We start from the raw sequence: 19,887 nt of genomic DNA on the forward strand, positions 1-19,887 counted from the left end.
AGGCAGGACAATTAAGATTTGTTTCTTTTTTTCCTTAAGAATATGTAGGTTAAAGCTGCTGATTTTATGACGTGGCTGTCTGGTGTAGGATAGTACATCAGGAGAGAGGCGCTTGGAGGTTCTTTGCAACGATACCTTATTTTACATGGTTCTTAGCAGAATCCCAATCCCAGTTACAACAACTGGGTCATTCCTACTCATTAACAAACAGGGGGCTGCTGATGGAAATATTCCATTTATTGTGGATGCAGTTTCAGAATACATTGTTTGAACAAATCATTTTTATTGCAGCTATCGGATGTATTTGAAAGACTCAGAGGAGTGTTTACAAAACCCCCAAACAAAAAACATGACAACTCACAGACAATGTCAGGCACAGCTTCACCCCCTACAGATAACTATGTGCACCTCTATATGCAAACAAGATGTCTCAGCCAAGCAGGGGAGCTCATCTTTGGGTTGAAATATAACATTATTCTTCTTGAGGAAGAAGTCAGATGCTGTAAAAGATGGAGGTGGTGAAAAGGAAGATCCTGGCAGTTCCGATGCACAACAAAGCTGTTACCAACATGCTCGGGGCTACTTCGGTTGCTCAGTTTATGCCACCCATACACTGTAGGATGTAAATGCTAAACTGTATGGCATGTAAACTCAAACCAAGCTGACGTCTTATAGCCATGTATTTACTATATACAAATGAAAACATCTGTAAATAAGATATTAGGGAGAGAGAGTTAAAAAGAAGCACTATAAAGATAGAGGTTTACTTCATTTTAGGTGGACTTAGTGTACGGCACTGATGGATGGCAAGATTTAGTGTACAGTTATTTGAAACAAGCTCCAACTGTGTTTAGGTTTGTTTTGTGTTTTGTTTTTTTTTTTTAATTATGGTAGTTTTATATAAATTAAACTACAATGTTTTATACAAGTGACCTATTTTTGACCCTCTATACCCTTACCTTTTCCTCTTTTAAAAACTATACTTTCTTTTTAATTACCCATTACTGGGCAACTGACATTTAAAAATTTTTAATACTTATCTCACCATACCTCTAATGGCAATTATGAAATCTTACTATAGAAAAGTGTGTGATTTTGTCTTAATTTTTTTAAGCTGTGATATTGGCTAATTATGTATGTTTATTACTAAATATAATACTCTAGCACGTATTAAAGCATTCTACCATTAGTAGTGCCTTTAGGCTAAACTTTGTAAAGCTATGTGTGTATATAATCTAAATTGCATTCAATTACTAGTCACTAACAACAAAAAGAAATACCAGTACCGCTGTCAGCTAACATAATCATCCAAATTTAGGTATTAACTTAAACTAGAATGGAAAAATTGATACTTAAAAAACGTATAAAACAAAAAAAATTAAAACATGTTATTGATGCAGTATTTCTCATGACTTGGGCAACTTACAGAAAATATTACATTGTCAACTAAAGATATTTCTTCCATGCCTTAGTCTAAAGTGCAGAAAGAAAGACTTCTGTATTACAAAAGTAACCATTGTTTTTATAGGTTTACTGCACACCTTTCTTGAGCAACTTCACTTTACATGCATTTTGGGTTGACCTCTTATGCCAGTTGAAATCACTGTTCAGATACATAGTTAGTTATGACTATCAGTAGGAGAGTCTATATATTTCACAGCATGGGTTTCTTTAGGAATAAAGGCTCTTGTGCAAAGGCAGTACTATTAAGATGAATGTCTAGACTGATTATTAAATACAGTGCTAATATACATGGTTTTAACTGGGATAATGCAAAAAGACATTTTGGTAAATAAACATAAATATAAAAAGAACAATTTAGCACTTTTTCCTTTTTTTTTTTCCCCCAACTGATTGGTCCAGCGTCTTTAGTGGCCTTCTACGGTTCTTTCTCAAATTGTCTCAAACCTGCTGAGAAAGAGACAGATTAAAGATGGCTTGAAATAACCCAAATGCACCTCTAAAACAGAGAAGGCGTGGCTCTAGACTAACACCTAGCATGTAAAAACGCAGGACGCAAGCTGGATGCTGCTCTTCTCATGTACTGGGATTGCTCAGAGGTGGTCTCCAAGAGGACAAGCAGGATTTCATCTCTCTCGCCTCTGACAGCCCTGAGAAGGACCTCAGGACCTTCCCACCCAGAATTGCGGGAGATGCTGCAGCCAGCATTCTCCCCAGCCACGCGTAGGGGGCTGCCAAGCTCCAAGCTGAGTCAGGCCGTGCTGCAATGCTTGGTGCACACACTCGGAGTCCACGGGAGGACTGAAAGCCGGCTCCTGAGAGCCTCCTCCTGCAACCCCTCTGCTGAAGCTGTTGTCTCATTCAGCCTTAGAGGAGAAGCTCGGCAGTGTCCGAACCACTCAGTGGGGTCTGCTCCCATAGACAACGACACTCCTAACACCTTCCATGGGAGCAGAGCTGCTCTAACACTGAGCGAGCCCAAAAACCCCTCTCCTAACAGCTTGGTTTGAAAAAGGAGAAGAAGAAGGGGAAGACAACTCTGTTTTGCATGACTCTAAACCGGTAAGAAAAGTTCACAGGCACACCACACCTCTGGCTTCACATACTAACGGGAAGAAAAATGTGTGCATTTACTAATGTGTAGAAAACCAAAAGTTTTTCTACATTTGGTCATTTCATTCCTAGTGAAGAGTCGAGGGATGTTTTAAGGCATCTTTAAAGCTATTAAATCGATCAGTGAATTTCCATTCTTCCTCACGGGTCCTTAGGCACATAATTCCTTTAATTGGTTTTATTTGGAGTGTTTTAGATTAAAATAAAAATTTAAAAAGCTAGGAGGGTAATTTTCCTGATTTCTTTCTGTACAACTAGGTTGTGTTGAAACCAGTAGTTTCAAAATGACGGTAGTAAGACTCTTTTTGCCTTGAGAAGACACCAGTGCACAGCTCCATCAAAAGCAGTGCTGCTGGTGAATGAGGTTAACTCCATTCTAGTCTGGGTATGCGGGAGCTCATGAGACTCTCAACCAGCCAGAGGAATTATTTTTAAAATCAACACTGCTGAGTTTTCTTCAGGCTTCACCATTACCCAGTGTCAGTCTTTAATATCAGACGCAGGGCTCGTTCTCAGTAGTCCTAAAACCTCCCATTTCTGCTCAAATGCTGCTGCTGCAAGAACCTAGCTTTTTGGGTTTTCCCTCTTCACTCATGAAAGGCATAACCATTCCTGCTGCAGCCTTTAAAAGAGCCTTTGCCAGATGCCTTGCATTCACTGTAATTAGTTAAATGACCATCCCATTCCTCAGACTTCACACAGTTTAATGACACTCTCCAGCTACAACAAGCATGCTATGCATGTCACCCAAACAAGACTTCGCAAACATGGCTGGAGCGCTGCTAGTCCTCAGTCCCCCTAGAAAGATGATTTAGGCTTATTTCTCAAACATTCGTGTTATGGTAATATTGTAATGGAGATTTTGAAAGGTAAAGGCAAAAAGGAGGGTTTCTTTTTTTTGCATCAACATTAACAGCCGTAGAGTTTTAAAACTCAGATACGCCTGTAGGAAAATGTCTATTTATGTAGGAAAATTCTATTTAATATGCAGATGTGTTATTAGAATTACTTACCATTAGTCTCTGATTTTTTCCCCATAGCTGATACCTGTTTGAAGAAGTAATAGCCCATTATTAATGTTGAATAAGGGAAAACATAGCTATTTATAACAGGGGAAAAAAAATAATCTCCATGCAAAGGACAGATTTCCATGCACAACACAGCTCTGCCAAATATGAATATAAAAGTTACAGACTGCCCATGGCTTTCTGTGCCTCATTGTACTTTATTTTATAGATAAAAAGGCAGGTAAGTACCGAAAAACATGTGGAGGCCTAATTGCCACTAACTGACCATATGAAGGCTAACAGCACCTTCCCACTGGAAAGCCTCCCACAGAAATATTATGCTTTTAACAGCGCATTGAAGTTACCTTAGAAGAAGATGACTTTTCAACTGACTGCTTCTCCCAGAGATTACGTTTGCCAGATACGTCTCCTGGTTTTAAATCCTGTATTTTTAAATTAATGTCAGAGAACAGAAACCAACATTAGTTCAGGTTTATTTTAATTTAGTAAAGAAAAAGTTAGAATGCAACTTCCTCATAAGAAAAGCTGAGGAGCATGCACCAGTGGTTAAATATTACATTGCCTATCAATTATAAAGCTATTCAGAATGACACTTCACGTAATCACTCCACACATATACGTGCTTTACAACAAAAACTAATCCTACTGCATCTAATGAAGTATTGCACAGACTGGCCATAACTTATTGTGTTCATCCTAGAAAGTACAGTGAAAAGCTACTGCACCATCAGGTTTTTAAGAAAGATAATTCCAGATTTTGCAGGAAAAAACAAGATATTTTTCTGAAATAGTATTTCTGTTAGGAAGGAATTCAAAAGTAGCTTGTTTCAGTTATTTTGGATTAGAATAAAAATATTTCATTCAAAAAAGTAAAAAAAAAAAAAAGAATAGGACTTCTCATGCAACAGAAAAGCAGATCCTCCTCCTCATTTTTAAATATAGGTTTTCAGGATTAAACGCTGTAGTCCTTCATATCTATTTGGATTTCCATTGCATCCTTTAAAACCCAAGCATGTACCAATCAGTAACCTGACAGAAAAAAACAGGTGAGGTAAAATCATTAAAAAATAATAATATTCTCTGGATATAAAGGTATATGCAGACTTTAAGCAAAACTCAGTAAAAATGTCAAGCTGCTGCTTGGGGAAAAACAGGGCTACAAATCGAGATAATATATGCTAGACCAGTAGCAGTGCACTGGCTTAAGGGCAGATGGATTGGTATCTGCCACTGTGGTTGGCAAACAAAAGACTCTTGAAGCAATTTTGGATATAAGTATTCTACTTTTCAAAAAGTGTTCAAGTCCTGCATGGTTTCCAGAATCTTGTTCTTGCCATCCATAGATAGGTAGTTTTTTCGGCACATGAGAATTTCTAACAGGGCATAGAAAAATGCTCAGTGATGAATGGAAATGTGATTTCTGCAAGAGGTATTTGCATGCAACAGAGATGCTCTAGAATTGATCATAATTTACAGCCTAAGAGGGCTGCTGATAGTTAAGACTAAGCCAATTGTGTACTTCAAAAAGCAAGTTCAGCTGTAACAGATGAAGGAAGAAAACAGCAAAATTGCAGCAGACCTTATCAAAAAACCACTTGCAGTGGACACTATCACAAAACCACTTCCACAATCCTGAAATCATTTGGGATCTGTGATTTATGTTCACCATAAAACTAATTGAGATCTTTGCTCCCTCTACTTGTAAGTGAATGTTGTTCCAAAAACTGCACTAATCTTGATGGTCACCAAAGCTTTGAACAATAAATTATTTTGGTGGAATGTGATGAGGGTAGGAAGCTATTTGCTAACTAAGAAAATCTATGTTTCTCCCTTTGATTTATCCTGGTAAAAAAAGTAAAAATCACACATTACAGATGTATATCATTCTCCATAGTCAATTATAAACAGGTTTACCTGACCAACTTAGCAAACAGACCCCCAAAGAAGAAGAATAGGAGGAGGGCAGGTTTCTTCAAGCAGAGATATTGAAAGAAGAAAGAACAATCTATTGAGAAAGAGGGAAATGAAGACATAGATAGAAACGTTGGCTGAGGGAAAAACAAGAGGTTAGTTTTACATTATCTAAAAGACGCAACTTAAAAGAGAGGAAAATCTGGAGGCGGCAGATTCTGTGCTGTGTGTCGCATAACAGCGACCACAGTGACATATTTTGGTTTAATATTCATGACCATAAGGACACAGTCTCCATGTAGCGGACATTAGGGACAAAGCTGCAAATTTCAAGGTCCTCTTTGGAACAAAAAGGAGTGCGAATTGAGAAGGCGTTTCAGGCTGCACCTTTTATAAAGGGCACGTGGACTGGCAGAAAAACGCTACACAAGGATATGGGAAGAAAACAGTTCTTCAATAAAATCCCAAAGTTGAATAATTAACACCACGAATGATGCCCTGCCATTCTCCAATATGGACACCTACAGGTCCAGTTCCTCATCCCTACACTTCCCTACTCCAGAATTACCTGTTTCTGCTCCTTCCCCCATCCACACTGTTGCTTCCCACGCTCCCAGCTTATTACTTTGATAGCATTTTCTGCTTTGATTCTTGCTGAAGTAATGGGCATGCTAAAGGGCCTTCATTAGAAATTACATTTAGGCTCTTAAAGGATTAACGTATTTCAGTTGTGTTTAAAACTATACTTGGAAGATTTTTACAGGGCAAGGGACAATGCACAATTGTTTCATCCAAGGTCTATGGCTGGTAATTTCTAAATTAATGGCAGGCCGTTCACAGGTGGTAAATTAATGTCCTTCTCTACCAGAGAAGTGCTTCTCTGAGCGCTGTCTTTTTAGAGCACCCCTAAGGCTTTAAGGTGAGAACTGCCTTGTTTCATCCTCCCTCATTTTCTGACTACCCAGGAGTCAGTAGCCTGTGAGCTTCCAAGAGAGGACATGCAGCAAGGTTCCTCCAAAGACCATCAGCTGGTTGGGGAAGCACCATTGCCACCTCTGCCCCAGGACAGAACCCACCCGCTGGTTATTGCAGGTTTACTTACAGAAGGTTTTGGAGCAGGTGATTTGTTGCTCTCTGGGGTCTTGGTTAACCACTCATTGATACGACTGGAGACACCAACCTTCAGTCCAGCAGTTTCCTGCAAGATAATGAAATCTCACCAGAAGACTTTCAGAATAGCTTTTGCTATATTTTTCATGGTTTAGATTTAAAAACAAAGCTGTCTCAGTTTAATATAGAGGTCCTCACTGAGACTGTGGCTAGCTAAGAAAGAGACATCCTGTGTGCTCTGAAGATATTGTCCCTATGAACTACACACTACTACTACTACCCTCTAGTTTTCAATAATGATAAATGTGGTCTGACGTAATCATTTCCACTTTAGTGCTAGCCCAAGAATAAATGTTAGACATAAACATGATGTTTCTGTCATAGCTCCAAAGTACAAGGAGAAAAAATCTTTAGCCTAAAAGACGACACTGGTATAAGTCTAGATTTTTGTTTTGTTGAACTACAATTTTTCAAAAAAGCACATAATAAAGGAGCTAAGTGTCCTAAAATTTAAATCATTAAAATAAATCTTTAAAAGGTTAGAACAAATTACTGAAATATCATGCCATCTGTAATAATCTCCTGTAATAATCCATGGCTCGGTTTTTCAGCTACCATGAGTGCTCATCAATTCACATCAATTTATAGAAAGGAAATGTTGCCTTAAGGATTTCCGTAGAAAAGATAAAAGTCTCACAAATGCTTCTATGCATAATCTATAAAACATCAGCATTATCTCGCCTATTTAATCCTCCTCTGCCCCCCAAAAGAATCTTTCCCAATACAAAGAATTGCTTTGTACTCTGCTTGAACTATGCAGATATATTTCTCTAAGATATCTGATGTGCCTCTGGAATGTCTCATAACTTAGCTCAGTATGTCACTAAATTCTTTTGTTATACTCAATGTTGCAGCCACACAATTTTGTGGGTTTCTGAGGACCTCAGGATCCTTTGAGATATTCTTCACCAGTAATGTCAAGGGGAGCAGCCAGGCTTACGCATAAGAACAGGAATGGCAAGGTCAGGTCCATAACATAATTCTTTATAATCACTATGTAAAATTAAATGCATACCTTATTTGGTGTTCCTGTCCCAGAGGGTGATGAAAAAACATTCCCTTTCTCCCACATGCTTTTGATATTACGGACACCCTCAGCTGGAACATGAAGATCGGAGGCTGCTGGCTTAGCTGGTCTTGCAGCCTTTGTGCCCTGCAGAAGAATTGAGGCCAGTTGGTGTTTGGCATAAAGAGTCGGCATCACGGGGTGGTTTGACTCGGGGGCAGTGCTGGGGAATGCTGCAGCTGTAAGTGGTTCTAGTGATGGATGATCACACAAAGATGGAGAGGAGTACCCAGCTCAAGAGGTGCCACTGAGACTCTCCAGCTTTTGATTTGCAGTTGCACTCTTGACACGACCAGCTATGGAAACTGCAATCACTTAGATTTTTGCATTTGTTACATTTCTAAAGCCCATCACAAGCCTCACCTCTACATAGAACTGCTCCAAGGCTTTCATTTGTCCTCTTTCAAGTCTCAGCACCTGCACCCTGTAAGCATGGTTCTTTTAGGGACACAGATAAGGAAATCCTTGTGCAGAGGCAGGGGAGAAAGGCTGCTCTGTCATTCAGCATCAGATTCTGCTTCATCTGGCCCAGAAACTTAACCTTATAATTTAGGATTCTAGGGGAAAATTTCAGCAATTACAGTATATTTGGAATTAGGTGGTTTTTTAAAGAGTGGGATTTTGGGGGATTGGGGTTTTTTTTGCAGTGCGTCTTTTGCGTGGTTACCAAAAACGCTAGACCAAACTTGTCCTATTTCCTTTTTTTTCCCCCCAAAGTTCTTGGATATTTTACATAACACAGATTTGAGAAGAATAAGAACCTGTACAAACTGTGGCTTTGCCTCTCTAGCAAGTCAGATTTGGCAACTTTTGGAAAAATCAGAAACTCAGCAAAGGAATAATTTCAGGTCAGATGGGAGCTGCATATAGCCATGAAGCTGTGCTGCCTGCACCTTGCCGTAGAGCTATGCTTTTTAATATCTAAATGGAGCATAAAGGCTCAGGACCTTAGCACAGCCCTACTGAAAATACTGGTGAACATAACATAAGCTGGTGCGTGGGCTGGTCCGGTGTTTATGGGTTGACAAACCTCGCTATTACCTAAATTTCTTATGACAGACGGAGCTCTAGCTTGAAAGCATCCACTCTCTTTAAGGAGTTTCACATCAAACCCCAGTGCTAAATTGAAGCCTTTGGTCATTCTAGGGTGGTTATGTCTCATCCAGAAAAGGCGCAGGGTCAAGAGGAGAACAGAAGCTATTTCGAAGATATGGGAACTATTGGGTGCCATGCTGACATTCATCTCTAACGGCAGTGTTTGAGCTACCTTCAAGTTTGTCATAGGTGCTGGAGGCAAGCCTGAGCCTTCAGCACTGTCACGCATGCGACTTTTTCATCGGGAAGTGACACATGGTATAAAACCCTCCAGCACTGATAGTCTTCCTAGCAGAAAGGTTATAAGGACAGCAGTCACGCAAAAAAACTTTGTTATTTTATCTTTAATTGCTAACGTTTCCTTTAAGTTAAAGGAAATATATAAAGCCTAACCAATTAATACCTTAATGGAATACCATGCTTAGACTCTATATGTGAACAAGAGGGGAAAAAGAATCCAGCAGGGAATGAAGAAGTGCTAGACCTTAATCACAGCTATCAAAACAATATCTCTTTTTATACTGTTCTATTCCCACGACTCTTATCAACCCAGTGCAGTTGGCCTGCTAACCACTAGTTTTCACATTGCCTGTACTCACTGACATATAAAAACAGCTAAAAAAACCCTAAATAAACTAAAAAACCCCACCTACTTTTCCTTCTACTATGAAAATAAAAAGCCCTTAATTCCGTCTTCAAGACACATTATTAGCCACTCCTTGTCAAAATCACCTGGGGTCAGTTTCTGCGTTTTATTTTCATTCTGTTTTTCCTTTGTCACTACTTAACTCCCTAGTTCACTAAAGTGTCTGTCTTTGCCACAGAATTTCACTCTGAATTGGCAGCCAATGACACAGGCCCAGTTCCTTGCTCTCCTAAATAAGCTGCTAAATCAGCTTTGCTCGGGATGACTATCAGCTCTCTGCTGATAGTAATCTCATCAGCTGAGAAGAGGATGTGGCTGTCACTCAAGAGGTGCTGAGTCCTTCAGGAACTACTCCAAGCTTAAAAAGCAGAGTAAATTGTAGCATGAAAGGGAAGACACAAATCTGAGGTTTTGTTTAGTAGATGTTGGTTATAGGCGTGCCTCAAGCATTTTGTTCCTGAAGTCACATTAGAAAGAGTTTGTGACCTAAAATCCCTTCAGTTCTTGAACAGTAAAACATAGGCTGATTAAAGTCCCAAACGCCATTGCTAATTAGAGCCATCGTGACCTGGAATTAACTTACCTCAATTGCACTAGTGTATTGCTCAAGTCTGCTGTCAATCTTTGAGACAACTGCTGTCGTGTGGGTGGGTTTCATACCACTGTAGGAAGCAGAAAAAAGAGAGAAAAAAAATATTATTCCCTCCAGTTAAACACTGCTGTTTTGACCAAACCTACTGTTTCATTGCTTTACCTCTTCTGAGCGGATTTGTTCAAAAATTCTGCTCGCTCCTCTATCTAGAAAAGAGAGAAACAAGATCTATAAGTTTAAAGTTAATAAAAAGGCAGCCTTTTTATTAGCCTTATTTATTAAACGCAGCTACAAGGCCAGGCTAAAATGTCATTTTAAATGTCAAACGGTCAATCTGAAAGAGAAGCATTCCAACAGAAATCACCACACACAGAGGTTTTATAGTTAGGAGCCTATTATGCTACAGATTCATCAGGGTGGATATATTTTCTGCATTAATGCTTGCATCCTGCATATTTCTTCAGTGCCTCACTTTTAACAAGAGAATAAGCCACCAATATAGAAAGAAGAAAAGGGAAGAAGTCTATTTTATAAAGGGGGTTGATATTCACGAAATCTATGTCAAATTTCCTCATACTTCCCACATAAGAGCAAGTATGTATCTCTTGAGACAGACAGCAAATTTAATAAAGTTTTTCTGAGTTGAGACATCAGACAAGGCCAGGTTTGGAGCTCAGCCACATACCCCTATATCTCATGCATGCTTTTGCAAGACACTGACAATTTAATTTGAGCTCCAAAAAACCAATCAGACTGTATTCTGCTCAGGTTCAGCAGGGTCACTGCTGAGTCAATATCCACCAGCTGTTATTATACAAAAGGGCATCTTACATTTCATCATTATTTCCTACTCTGTGTATAGGAAAATATTGTAATGTTTCCAGGGAAGAGGAATCATGAAGGTCTCATAAGACTTAAGCCAAATCTCTCAATAATGTGAAAACAAAAAGACTTCATCCCTGAATAAAGTTTCAAAACATTTCATGATGGGTGGGTGGGGGGGTGTCTATTTGCATTCTGACTCAAGAAATACTTTAATCAGCTTCCTCACGACTCTTCCACATCGCATTGTTCCACTTCTTGTTCCAGGCTCTACAGTTTCACCTAAGAGTAAAATATACACCGGCAGCTCCAGGGGACAGAAATCACTATTAATCAGCCTAGAGGGATATCTGGGGATTTCCTGGTCTTGGTACGGCTTGCCCATTTTTAAGTTACTTTAACAGTGACTGCTGTGGCATTCATGCCTTTAAAATAAGGCAACGACAACCATTCCTTTAAATGGTCCTCCTCGGTACCTTTGAGCATCAAAGGCTGTACCAGAATACTAAATCCCACAGCAATCCCATCAAAGGGCACGCACGCTCTATTTTTCAAGCCCATACAAGCAAAAACTCAGGCAGTTCGCTTCTAGTGCAGAATTTGCCAAACAAGCTCACGGGAGGAATGCCAGCTAGGATCAATCCATCTCAAAGGCACCTCTAAAGCTCTAAAAAAATATATTTACAATTTACAGAGTAATTTACATTAACAGATTGGGTTGCCAATATATGATCTAAATACAGTCCTTGGTGGAAAGACGGGCTTTGCCCGGCTGTGCACCAACAGTTTCAACGCACTGTTGTCACAAGGTGGCAGCAATAGCCCAGGCAGGAGCTGGAGAGCCATGCGCACCCACACCGCTACGGAGCTGCGGCTCGCCCTCCGCCAGCCTTAAAAACTTTCCAACTTGGTTTGACCCAGAGGAAACACAGTCAGCATTGCCGTAACACAAGCAAGTAAAACTATTTCATTAAAAGCGATTAAACGGGTCTACCATGGTAACTTTAAGCACATCACCTCTCCTCGACTATGGTATAGTAGGAAAAGTTTCCCGCAAGGCTGATTTCTGGGTCATAACCAGCAACACATTAAAATGGCGAGTTAGACCAACAAGAGCCGCTGGTTTCTCCCCTGCTCTGCGTGAACGGGTAACTCCCCGACTGCATCAGTGAAATCCTGGCTAGCAGCAAGGAGGACCAATACAGACTATCTCAAAAAACCAGGACTCAGGGTCACCATCTAAAAATTAATTTAAAGCATCTTCCAGTTCAGATGAACTGAGATTCTACACAAACACTTAGAAAAGGGACAGATCGTAAAAGATCCTAACAGTAGGCTCTTTATAGTCTTCCTGTGTTCAGGAAGGGGAGATATTTCTACACAGCAGGACAACCTGGCTTCAGTACGTACTGGTGCAAGAGGGGGATAGGTCTGGGGGGGGGAAGAAGAACATGTATTCTTGGGGTTCTAGTAAAAAGACATGGGGTAATTCTTTACCCAATGGAAACAGCAGTTCTCAGAGCACCTGCTGTGGTATCAGCAATAAGTCAGGGATTGTTCAGCACAGGAGAGTGTGGAAGCAAACCAGAAAATAAGTTAAACAGGAAAGCAGAGTTAGGAAGTGACCCTCAGAGCTGAACATGGTCCTCTTCGCAAGGAAGCAGATGCCTTGTGTGGATGGATAACACATTTTCTGCACATCTATATGAAAATTTGTTCTAGAGTATCTTCCTCAAAACATAGTGTGCATGGAACAGAAGCACACATGGAATACACAGAGCAAACACACCTGTATACACACGTGTATTCAACATATAGGTCAAATACATTTAGACTACACAGCAACATCTAAAGGTCATTTATCCACTGCACACCACACAAACTCCATGCAAAGAATTTAAAATGGTTGGCACATACAGTAAACAGTATTACAAAATAGATCTGTAAGAGAAACAGGCAAAGCAAGGTAGTTACCACCAAATGCAAGATATTTCCTCAAATTGAGACCAAGAAAAAAGAATAATCTTTTTGCTGCATTCATTATAATGGGGTCTTGTTAAATAACTTGGGACTATGTTTTGTTACCCTGGCATACTTTCCAAAGCCTCTGACACAGAACACATATGTACTCCAAAGTCAACCTGCGGGTCTCTAATTAAACTATGACCAGAGAGAAAGAACACAGGATCTCAGGCTGCATCTCTTCTGAATAACCTCGGTGTTTGAAAGTTAAGCTTTTAGTCCAAACTACTCATTTTAGTTCCCTCTGTAGTCAGTGGAGAGACAGAGGAGTTTACCTCGTCCTAGGAAAGGCGGGATTGCATGTCCACTGAGGGTGGTGCTCGCTCTCTCTATTAACTACCAAAGAAACTGAGATTAGACAACAAAATACCTACCCATACGCTGGTAAAGTCAGATGAAAATAAACCAACGGACATAAATCAAAACCATGTGGAGTCTCACACCTGATTAGGGCCTCACTCAATGGGGCCAGCACATACAGGTGGCAAGGAATAAATTAAGCAAGATGTTATACAAAGATATATGTATGTATTTATTCCCACTGAATACTATACAGACATGTTTTGTCGTCTGACTGTACAGGAGGTTTCTTGACTATTAAAAATGAAGATAAAGTGTGGGCATCTTCCATCTGTACATCCTCCAAGGACAGAAACAGAATGAAAGAGGAATGAGTTAACACACAATTTGACTTGGGAAACAAAAAAAATCTAGATATTCCCAGTAAAATTTGTTTCATACAAAGATATTAAATGATTCTTAGGAATTTTCAATTGTGTATTAGATATTATGTGCCAGAAAAGTATTATAAACTGATACATAGAAAAGCTCTTCTCAAAAAATGGGTCAAGGAACAAGGGGAATAAGAAATGCACGCAGAAAACAGAAATCCCGGTATTAAAATTTTGCCTTAATATTTCCACCAGGTTCTTCTACGCATTGGATCCATTTTGAGGGGCAGTCCCTGGGAGTAAAGTGGCTGCTTCTTGTTCTTCATGAGTGGCTCACATGGTCTTTTGCTTCATTAAGCACAGCTAGGCTTTTTCCTGCTGTCAGCAGCATCTGTGCAGAGTGCACCAATTTACTCCAGTTTACCTGCCAGACTAGAGTGCTGCCATCAGCATCAAAGATGGGGAAAAACCAAACGTCACAAATCCTGTTCTTACCATTCTATCTTCCCTTTGCTGTAAGAGTAGCTCATCTAGGAAGAACTGACCATGTGGAATCTAATTCTTTCCAGTCACTGCTCCAGCTGCCAGGTATTGAAAGCAATAATGAGATAGGACAAGACAGGTCTTGAAGGAAAGAAAAAAAAATAAATCTCAAGCCCTGAAAAGTCCTATCTTCTGGCTAAGCTGTCAGCATTGCCTTGCAGAGAGTGCCGGCTGCCACATCAGCCCATGTTTCCCAGGAAAGACAGGAGCTACCCCAGGCTCCCAGCCTCCTGCCATTGCTTCCTCCCATCAATGCCTAACTGCTTTTGCATTTCTGTAGTGGTGGGGCTCACTCCCAACAGGAGACTTAGTATTGAAATATGCTTTTCTCTCCTGATCAACCTAGAGAATAGTTATACAAGAAGTCAATAACACTCCTTCCCAAAGAAAACGTGAGGAATGAACTTGTCTAAAAAGGAAAATGAACGTAGATTATGCAGGAAGTCCTATTCTTCTACTGCAGCACCATTTGTGTGAACTAAACTAGGGAAAGCATGAGCTAGAGCAGGACAGGAGAGCAGCAGAGGTTGTTCCAGTCTGTGTCCTCGTAACAAAACCCAAGAGGGCGAGCAGAGACTGGACAGAGGCTTGGTACTGCTGCTACTGCCCACAAGGAATCCACCAGCCCTGAGAAATCCAAGCTGCTTCTGTCCCTGAGCTAGTGACAAACTTAGCCTGTATTTTCTTTGCATGCTTCCTCTTCGCTGTCCCCTCAGAAAGGACCAGCTCTGGTCCTGTCACTGGGAGGACTTCACGCTGCAGTAGTAGTTCTGCTGAAGTAGTGTCTCAGGTTTCAGGGAAATACTGTATTTAACAGTTAAACCAACAGGACTTGTCAGCACACTGTGTAGGCTGTGATTTGTTAGAGGCCAGACTAGATAATCGCGGTAGTTCTTTCTAAATATAAGCACATATGTATATTATGTCCGTGTTTGTATACACACATTTAGATATGTGCATCCATGAGCCATGTAATACTCGGAGATGAGTTGCACAGCTTGGTCTCTCAATTCTGAATCTGCATGTCATGCTAGTCCACGTCCTGCCTGAAGGATAAATCCAGTGTCCACAAGATGGTAATACGCCACACACTTTTTCAGTTTGCCTCCCTTCTTTCCTTTGTTCTTGTGGCTCACTTGGTAAACAGCATGCCCTACTTTCCTCATCTAAGTCACTCCCAGGAACTTCTTTTTCTTCCCAAAAACTTATCACATCAAGAAGGACAAGGAAGGAGAAAAAAGATACTTTGCAAGATTGTGATCTAGGAGAAGTCAGAATGTGCACATGTATCATACAGTATTTTAATACTGAGCCTCCCTTTTTGCATTATTAATTCCACCCACCCACCCACAGTTGTGCATTTAGGGTTCTCACATGATTCATGACACATCTAACCAGACGATACATTCATCAAGGGAGAAAACATGTGCCAGATGCTTTACAAGTCAAAAGATAACCTGGGCAGTGCATAACAGGCAATGAGAAAGCTATGTACCAACCCGGTTAGACTAGCCTGAGAACTCTGTCCAAATGAAAAGTAACAAAATACACTGTCTTCTAAAAACTGGAGTGTGGCATCAAATTTGACATCAGGTTATTAAAATGGAATTATTCTCTCCTCAGCTATTGACCACAGAAGGCCAAGAAACAGTTTAGGGTGTGAAGTTCAAAATCATTACATATCTACTCTGGCCACCCACAGACACTGGACTGGAATATGTACAGTATCACCAAATTCTCAGAGAGAGAAACAGAGGAAGAGGAAAAAAACGTGCACAGATTTTCATATATCAGGTTTTGTAACAAACTACTTCTGCCTAACAAGCCATAAAACCCAGCAGCAATAATAATCATAAAAAAATCGGACCTTGATGCTTCCAGCTTTCCTCTAAAAATACACTTAGTAGAACAGCGTAGCATCAGTCCAAAAGTTCTCTGAAAGCTATTAACCTCCTGCCAAATCCAGTGTTTTTTCCCCACTCTCCCCAAAATTATGATCTATATATTTCTATTATGTGTCTTCAAGTATAATTCCCTCTCTTCTGAGTCATCTGTGAACTAAAGCTCCAAATGTATGTCATAAAAGGCATCTCAATAAACAGAAAGAAGAAAAAGAAGCCCTTCCAGGAGGGCCGGGAAGAAGCTGTATGTTTATAATGTCTGTTATTGACATGGTCTTTTGCAACCAAAATGGCAAGACCAGGTTTATCTATGAGGAGCAAGTCGTGAAGCTTGGCAATCTTTGTTTACAGCTGTATGTATTCTGTCCTTGTATTTCAGGTTCAGATGTGTCTGAGAAGTCAAAGGCAAGTCTAGTCAAAACCATTTGGACACTATATTTGCTAGAACTGGAACCAAAACAGTACAGGGCTGAAACTCCAGATTGGTTCAAAGCATAGCTCTCTATGAGCGGAAATGTAATTTTGACCAAATGCAGTTTATCACTCAAATACAGTTCTTAATCCCATGGAGATCCACTTCATGGTCCAATGAGCTCCTACCTGGTTCTCTTCTCTCCTAGTGCCCATTAAGGAGCCTTTTTTGACAACCATTTTGGATTCTTAAATGACTAATGTCACAAAATGAGAAAAGAAAAAGACAGTTCAAAACGACTACTAGATCTGTATTTTGAGCTTGAGTTGAGAAAGCAACTGGACTGAATACCAAAACAAAGTTCCCGATAATTTCAGTGGGGCCAGGATTCCTCTTCCATGCTGAAAGGCCATTTAATTGATTTATCCGACTTCCAATATAATATAGGCCACAGAAGACCACTTAGAAATTCCTGCAACAACAGCATGTTTGTTTTTTTTTTTTCCCTGTTATGTAAGAATATGAAATCCAGCCCAGTACTTCTAAATGTTATTTTTAGAGGGATTAGACATAAACTAGAACTCCCATATGGGGCAGTTTCAATTAATGACGGTTAGGCTGAATATGCTTAAAGACAAAGTAATCTGGCAAGGAAGAAAGTGATTGTGGATGCGGAAGGAGAGAGAGAACATTTGTGATCTTTATCTGTTCTAGTTCACAAAGCACTCCTATAAGAAATTAACATTGAAAATCAACACAGTAATACAGCTCTAAGTTTCCAAAATAACTTTCTCTTGAAGGTGAAGATCCTTTTTGGATATTTTTCATCAACAAGAACAGGTAACTCCCAGACTAAACTCTATTTTTAGAAAGGATCTCTAATTTTCAGTCATCCCAATGTATGAAGTCTTTCAGCTAAAGGTTTCAGGCTAAGGTCTATTTCAGAGCAACGTCCCAGGTACTGCTTTGTACGGAAAGCACATGGCTATTGGTTTGGACTGCAACCCCCATTGCTTTTTACATACTATATAGATGTTAGTGGGGAGGTTACCTTGAGAGATGAACCTTTAGGACTGAAACATTTAAATGGCTTCTTGTCTTCAGATACACCGTCTTCTGGCATCTTTTGACGTTTTTCAGCAGCTTCAGCCCTTCTCCTTTCAATTTCTTCCTTCATCCTCTTCTTTTCCTCCTTAAAAAAAATATGAATGGTCATTTATTCTTTCAGAAACTACATCACCGTTACAGAGCTTTGCAGTCCTGCAAACGTTGACCAAGTTTTCTAAGAACAGATTTTATACCAGTCAAAAAAGTTCAGTGATCTGTCTGAAATCTAGCAACATACTGCTGCTAATCCATCACAGTGTTAAGGAAGCAGGGAAGACAGCTAGTCTGTGCTACTTTAGCACCTCACAGTGAGGTCACCAGATTTACTGCCATATAGTGCCACTTAAAGAGAGAAAAAAGCACATTTATAAAAATATTCAAATTCTGTTTCTCTATATCCTCATGTATCATCTTTGTACTATTCTTCTGCCCATCTACTCTGGCACTTGTTGCGCCAAGGATAATACTCCACAGGGAAAAATCAGTAGGTACCCAAAAAAGTGAAGATTAAATGCTTACAGTTTCCCTCCCAAAGAGATAAGATGAGTTTTTACTTCATAAACTACAAGTCAAAGCAGAAACCCTCAAAGCACAACCATTGTGAGCACTGCTGGTCAGATCCTGCTGACCAGCAAGGCATTTTGCAATCTCAGCATCTATTGAGTTCTACTGTAAAGAGTTTAGTATAATAAAGCAACTGGCATTCAGCTGGCAAATACTATTATTATTCATCTACCATTTGTTTTCCAAACAATTAATATTCCTAAATGATGCACCAGAGATTTGGAAATCCTATTTATAGAGTCCCTTGGCAGAGGACGTACAAGCAAACAGATGTGCTTGGGTACTCAATATTTAAATAGACAAGAATATCTTCCTAATGAGATCTAGCCCATCATAACTATATATAACATTAGTATTCCAGCTCATTTGCAGCAGACAAATTTTGACATGTGCTCTGTAATTCAATTTGTGTAATGTCAAAAAGACACCCCGAATAAGTTAAGAACTCTGTGGCTATAACACTGCCCCCAACATTTTGTATCTCCAAGAAGATAAGGAAGTCGTAACTATCGAAGATGAAATCCTGACTTGTGAAGGCATTTATTAGATCCCCATCTTCCCCGAGGCTAGCACTGTAACGTTTCTTTCTACCCTGCATGACTGCATGCTTTACCTTGCATCCTCCACTAGAACATCTATGTGATGTGGTCACTTGATAACAAATATGGCATACTTGCAGTTGAAGGTTAGAAAACAGGGTGATTTTAATGCTGGGTAGCATATTTAAAATCAAAGTCTGTCATGACAGACTATCTCCACACAGATGCTAAGAAACAGTGATGCCCAGAAGAGCACACAAACCAGCGGGCCCAGATAGAGGGTGCAATTTGAAGCAAAGTCACAGCAGCAATTCCCCACACAGCAACATCAGATCCAAGAAGGAGAAGCACGCTTTAGGCTGTATGCTTGGGTTTGGTCTTGCCTTCCTTGTTGCATGTTCCTTCCTCACCTATGAGCCAGTCTCCCATGGCTTCATTCTGCCCTTTTGTTAAATACAGGCACATCAACCTCCAGCTTCAGCAACGTCGTTATCAGAGTTATCAACTAATGCAAGGACAGTGGAAGTAAACTAGTAACAACACGGGGATAAAAGCAGAGTCTGATACATCATATCTTACACTTACCTCCTCTCTGGCTTTTCTCTCAGCCTCTTCCTGCTTCTTCTTCTGCTCCTCTTCCTCCAGGATTTTCCGGCGCTCCTCTCGCCTTTTCTTCAGTTCGTCCAGCTCTGCTGCTGCCTCCTGCTGCTTCTCCTTCAGCTTCTCAAAGTCCTCGTTCTCACCTCGGCGACGGCGCTGATCTTCTAGCCGCTTTGCAACCTCGGCCTGAGACCCCAGCTTTGCTTCCTCAGCATTTGCAGTCCCTTTCAAATTGGAGCGGCTGAGAAACAAATGAAAAGGAAGGTGATGCACCACTGGTTTTCCCTTCCTGGCCACACGCTCACCAGCACGATGAGAGGCTGGCACTCAAAGGTATTGCCTTATACGACCTTTTGCTCCTTGTGAACTACAACAGGCCCAAACCATTTTCATCAGGACTTAGTAGGCTGGTATACTACAAGGAGCACCTTTCCCATCTGCTGCCAGTGAGGAAGGAGTCTCTCGTGTGCTCGTGTGCACAGAAGCTGCACCACCCTGCCTGAGAACTCAGGCCACCTCCATTTTTAAGAGAATTCAGTAACTGAGCTTGAAATATTTAGCATCTCATGTAACTTCAGCAACAGGTATCACATCTCATCACCATCTCTATGGTCTACAGTAAAC

The 19,887-nt window shown here is 40.3% G+C and overlaps 1 protein-coding gene across 8 annotated transcripts in view; it reads right to left on the reverse strand.

Moving 5' to 3' along the window:
- Window positions 1-216: 216 nt before the first annotated feature.
- CALD1 (caldesmon 1) overlaps window positions 217-19,887 on the reverse strand; it is a 196,998-nt gene continuing 177,327 nt past the window's right edge. For 6 of the 8 annotated variants that reach the window (XM_054196427.1, XM_054196435.1, XM_054196474.1 and 3 more), the window contains 9 exons: window positions 19,249-19,504; window positions 17,505-17,645; window positions 10,245-10,288; window positions 10,074-10,152; window positions 7,699-7,836; window positions 6,616-6,711; window positions 3,947-4,024; window positions 3,588-3,621; window positions 217-1,911 (listed from right to left, as the gene is read on the reverse strand). In XM_054196427.1, the coding sequence (XP_054052402.1) occupies window positions 1,880-1,911; window positions 3,588-3,621; window positions 3,947-4,024; window positions 6,616-6,711; window positions 7,699-7,836; window positions 10,074-10,152; window positions 10,245-10,288; window positions 17,505-17,645; window positions 19,249-19,504 (898 nt within the window). In that variant the 3' untranslated portion in view covers window positions 217-1,879. The remainder of the gene's footprint in view (window positions 1,912-3,587; window positions 3,622-3,946; window positions 4,025-6,615; window positions 6,712-7,698; window positions 7,837-10,073; window positions 10,153-10,244; window positions 10,289-17,504; window positions 17,646-19,248; window positions 19,505-19,887) is intronic. The other 2 variants (XM_054196463.1, XM_054196482.1) reach the window with 1 other exon arrangement.

This window comes from Rissa tridactyla, chromosome 1, assembly GCF_028500815.1.
Source record: "Rissa tridactyla isolate bRisTri1 chromosome 1, bRisTri1.patW.cur.20221130, whole genome shotgun sequence".
NCBI lineage: Eukaryota > Metazoa > Chordata > Aves > Charadriiformes > Laridae > Rissa > Rissa tridactyla.